The sequence below is a fragment of the Orycteropus afer genome, unplaced genomic scaffold (assembly GCF_000298275.1).
Source record: "Orycteropus afer afer isolate SDZICR_OR568_19922 unplaced genomic scaffold, OryAfe1.0 scaffold00148, whole genome shotgun sequence".
NCBI classification, from domain to species: Eukaryota; Metazoa; Chordata; class Mammalia; order Tubulidentata; family Orycteropodidae; genus Orycteropus; species Orycteropus afer.
In genome coordinates this window covers 1,812,223-1,817,511 of record NW_006921735.1, presented here as the reverse complement: position 1 = coordinate 1,817,511, position 5,289 = coordinate 1,812,223, and the positions used below count along the sequence as shown (strand labels likewise).

The window sequence follows — 5,289 nt, the reverse complement described above, 5'->3', positions numbered from 1 at the left end:
GCTGGCGCGGGATCGGGCAGTGTTTCGTTCTGCTGTGCATGGGGTCGCTATGAGTCGGAAATGACTTGCCGGCACTTAACAACAACAACATATTCTTGTCAAATATTAACTTCCTTCGGCACTTTAATTAAAAATGGTAGTGGATACAATGAAACAAGAAGGCTAAAAGAGTGCAATGACTATTACCAAGTTTAGCCTAGTATATAGATTTGTTGGTTAATTGCTTACATCTGAGGCTACATCATAAATTACATCTGTCATCCTGGATGCTTCAGGATCTTAATTAATAGACTGTTTTGGATCAAGAGTAATATTGGAACTGATAGGTTTTATGAGATAATTTAATATTGATCTAAAAATATTTTGAAATTTAATATATAGCTGCCAAATTTTTAACAGATTATAATGTCATGAGATTTCTAAGTTTCTGGAATTGAAAAATACTAAATATGATCATAGGGAAGAAAATGCTAATCTTCCAAAATAGTTGTCTTAACTTTTGTTTCAATCAAGAAATATATTAATGGGTAAAGGAAAAAAATTAAAGCCTTTTATTTTAAATCATCATCCCTATTCTATTATTATTTCTGTTAATTGAAATTGAAATCTACAAATGAGAGAAGCTATCAGAATGATATCCTTGGGAAAAAAGGAAACCCCCCCAAAAGTCATGTCCTTATAATTTGCTTTATATAACCCATGTCTTTTTATTTTATTCATATTTTTCACCTCTAGGCGCTTTGACAGATCTGTTGAAAAATGGCGACATTTTCATTATGATATGAAGATATTTAATCAATGGCTAACAGAAGCTGAACAGTTTCTCAAAAAGACACAAATTCCTGAGAATTGGGAGCATGCCAAATACAAATGGTATCTTAAGGTATGTTTTTGAGATATCTTTTTTCCAAAAAGTCTTTATCTTCATCATGATTCTCGACTCCGTACTTAAGTTCAGGTTGTGAAGGATGATGGAAATTTATAATTCCTGACTTTTATTGTCATCACTACACATAATGGAACATCATTATAATGATCATGTTGGGAGACTGTGCTTTGGACCATTTGTGTCAAGGTAAGAGTTAGCTTAGACATAACTGCTTTATCTGATGAACCACAAAGGGGTAATGGAATCTGTGATATGGAGAAGTATTCACAGTGGCATTTGGGAAGCGTGTGATTTTGCCATATGTTGGAACCTGTTTTCCAGAAGGAAAACCTGTTGTATGTTTAGTTGTATGTTGCTGCTAGAAATAGCCATCATGATAAAATTACAGTCATTTCCTTGAAGATAGTTTGTGGTGATGTAGAAACACTTCTATATATTCTTTCGAAGAAATGCCTTCTGAGATAGTTCAGAGGCTAAAACAATGGAGAGCTAATAGGTGGTAGTTATTGACTTTTTCATGGGTTATGTTAATGGAAATGCAACATATGGATTATAACAAGTGTGGCATTTAATTTCAACTTGTTGTATCTTTTGAACATGTAGATAAAGATAAATTGCATTGTGGAGGACATAATTTAGGGTGTACAATATATAGCCTTAAAAAATATTTTGCTTATTAAACCAAGACTTAAGTATTTTTGCAACTTTTTAGCTCAAATTGTTCATGTATCAAATTTCTATCAAGAGGATTTGAATTGTAGCCAATTATTAAGTGATGGAAAATACTTGTTAAAGACAAATGAAAGCAAAGAAAAAGGTAGTTTGTTAAATAGCTTAGATATTTCAAAATGCTGGATTCATAAAAGCAATATTATATTCAAGTATACAATTCATGATTGTCAACTATTTTTTGCATAGCTAATATATATTTTTATATTCACGAATTCATCATTTAAATACCTTGTATATAATAAGCTGAGTAAACACAGAGAATGAATACTTTTCAAAGTTTTTGTAATTATATGTGTATCATTCACACGTGTATATGCAGTCAGCATTGGCATTTGAAGATGGAGCAAATTCATGGATTTCCAATCTGCTATCATGCAGAAAATACATTTTTTAAATAGCACTAAAATGAATTTTTAGTTAATACAACAACACAACACAACTCAGGGAGGCCTTCTACCTGAATCACAAAAATATATTAGAGTCATATAAAGTGTTCTGGGGGAGATTTATAAACCTCTTAGCATTTCCAAAGTGATCCCAGACAAGATAATTATATAGTATGTGTGTGTGTGTGTGTGTGTGTGTAATGACATTGATTTCAATCCCCATAATGTAAGAACTCTCTTCTCACTTCCACCCTGTGATTACCTTTTCCCTGTGTCCTTCTTTCCTATATATTCCTGCCCTCTGAACTCTCTCTCTGTGAAAATGCTGCCCTTCTGATGATCTCATATGGTATATTTTAAATCTCTGTTTTGTGTTTTAAAATAACATATAATTGTGATGGAAAAGCTATGCAATATAAGAATGCATCTATACCTCCATTGTACTCCCCTCATGATAGATATTTTAGTATAAATTTTGGTATAGATTTAAGGTTGGGTTCCATGAAAAGCTTACTCTGAGATGGAGATTAGCAGTCAGGGAGTTGTTAGGGAGTATTTTGGGGATTAAATAATTTATTTATGATGTGTCTTGGTGTAGTTTTCTTCATGTTCATTGTGGCTGATGTCCATTAAGCTTCTTGAAACTGTGAGTTTATAATGTTCATCAAATTTAGAAATTTTGTAGTCATTGTTATTTAAAATATTTTCTTCTTCTTCCTGCTTTTTGGGAATGCCAATTACAAATAGTTGGGCTGCTAAAAGTTGTCCCTCCACTCACTGATGTTCTGATGATTTTGTTTTCATTCTTTTCCTTTTATCTGTGATTCATTTTAGATAATTTCTATTATCAAATTCACTACTTTAATCTTCTGAAATATCTAATTTGTGGGTAATTCCATCCAGAACACTATTTCTAATATCAGACATTGTTATTTTCAAATCGTAGAAGTGTAATTTTTTAAAACAATATTTCCATGTCTCTACCAACATGTTCAATCTTGCCTTTACCTTTTTGAAAAGATAGAATAAATTATAACTATTTTATAATAACTGTCATAATATCCTTGTCTACTAACTCTGTCATCTTTGTCATTTCTTTCAGCTGAGTTATTTTTCTCCTAATTATAGGTGTTATATTCCAAAACTTTTTTGATATCTGGTACCTTGTTAAAGAGCCTGGTGGTGCTATGGTTAAGGCATCAGGCTGTTAACCAAAAAGGTTGGTGGTTTGAACCCACCAACCACTCCATAGGAGAAAGATGTGGCAGTCTGATTCTGTAAAGATTTACAGCCTTGGAAACTCTATAGGGGGTCTCTATGAGTCTGAATTGATTTGTTGGCAGTGGGTTTTGTTTTGAGTTTTGGTATCTTTGTTATCAGTTATATAGTGCTGCTATAACAGAAATACCCCAATAGGTATTTATTTCCTCACAGTTTAGGAGGCTAGAAGTCTGAATTCAGGGTGCCACCCCTAAGAGAAGGCTTTCTTTCTCTGTCAGCTCTTGAGGAAGTTACTTTTTTCTTCTGTGCCGCTCCTGGGTCATCTTCATGTAGCTTGGTATCTCGCTTTCCCCACCACCTCTGCTTCCTAGCTTGCTTGTTTAATCTCTTTAATATCTCAAAAGAGATTGACTTAAAACACACGCTACACTATTCCTGTCTCATTAACATACCAAAGACAACTCATTCCCAAATGGAATTTTAACCACAGGCATATATTTTGGTGGTGGGGGGGGCCCACAATTCAATCCATAACATTCTACCCTATGGCCCTAAAATCTTTCATGTTTTTGCCACATGCAAAATACATTAACCCCATAGCATCATCTCAAAAATCTCAAATCAACTCCCAAATCTCATCTTCTGAATCATCTAAATCAAATATGGGTGAAACACATATTTCATCCTGGGATACAATTCCTCTTCATCTGAGAACTTGTCAAACCTACAATGCAGGTTATCTGTTTCCAAAATATAATGGTGGGACAAGCACAAGGTATACATTTCCATTACAAATGGGAGAAATTGGAAGGAAAGAAGGGATAATTTTCACCAAGCATGTCTAAATCCCTGAAGAACAAATTACATTAGCTCTCAAGTCTTGAACATAATCCTCTGTTCTCTGAGACCATTTGTGAAATAGCCCTGCCCACCAGACTCTGGATATTGACCATACCCTTTGGGTTCCTTGGCATGGCAGCCATGTCACCTCAGTTCCGGGCAGCAGCCTCATCCCCCAGGCACTCGTGAATGGCACCCTCACACTTCAGAACTGAGTTGGTGAAGTTCTGTCTCTTTGAAACTTAGGAGGTTGTGGCCCCACCCTTTGAAACCCAGCAGGCCATGGTGCTGCCTTTTGAAATTGAGACAGCTTTGCTTACCGTGTTCCTTCCAACAGTTCTGCTGATCTCCAAGTTGCCCAAGGATGGTCCTTTTATTTTCTTGGAGGAAAATAGATGTAGGTCTTTTGGTCTGTTTCCTGCATGGAGAATTTCAAAAGACAGACAGTGTTCTTTGCTTTCATTGGTTCTCTGTCTCCTTCAGTCTAAGCTGATAGGTTTTCTGACGTGGTAGTTGTTAGATACATCAGCCACAGGATTAGTTTCTTAAATAAAAGATTGTGTAGCCATGTCCTTTTTGAAAATTCTGGGACATACATTTGTAGTTTGTACAATAGAATTTTCCAAATCTTTTGCACAGATCATTTTTAAGTTTGTCTCTTTTCTCTCATATCTTACTATAAGTGGTGAGGAGACATCACACTGCTCCTTTAAGATCTTCTTTAGAAATCTCCTCAGTCAAATATCCAAGTTCATCACTTACAAGTTCTTCCTTCCAACAAATATTTAAACATAATTCAGAAAGTTCTTTGCACTGAATAAAAAGCATAGCCACTACAAGTTCTACCTTCCACCAAACATTTGACCATAATTCAAAAAAGTTCTTTGCTACTCCATAGAAAGCATGGCCCTTCCTCCATTATCCAATGACATGTTCATTATTTTCTTTCATAGCCTCACCAGAATCACATTTAATGTCAATATGTCTAGTAACATTCTGTTGCTGGTACCAAATGTATTCGCTAAGATGATAGAGCCTTTCCCTTTAGCTCTCCTTACTTCTTTCTGAAACTTTATGGGTATTGCTTTGGACATCCATAATTCCACCAACATCTCTTCAACACAATCTCAGCTTTTACTATTGTTGTTGTTGTTAGGTGCCGTCGAGTCAATTATGACTCATAGTGACCCTATGTATGACAGAAGAAAACACTGCCCAGTT

General features: G+C 35.0%; 1 protein-coding gene across 1 annotated transcript in view; it reads left to right on the top strand.

The window, feature by feature from the left end:
* The window catches only part of LOC103201376 (dystrophin-like), a 2,052,823-nt gene that overhangs the window by 537,701 nt on the left and 1,509,833 nt on the right, over positions 1–5,289 (top strand). The window contains exon 32 of the mRNA XM_042781676.1: positions 736–883. Within this exon, the coding sequence (XP_042637610.1) occupies positions 736–883 (148 nt within the window). The remainder of the gene's footprint in view (positions 1–735; positions 884–5,289) is intronic.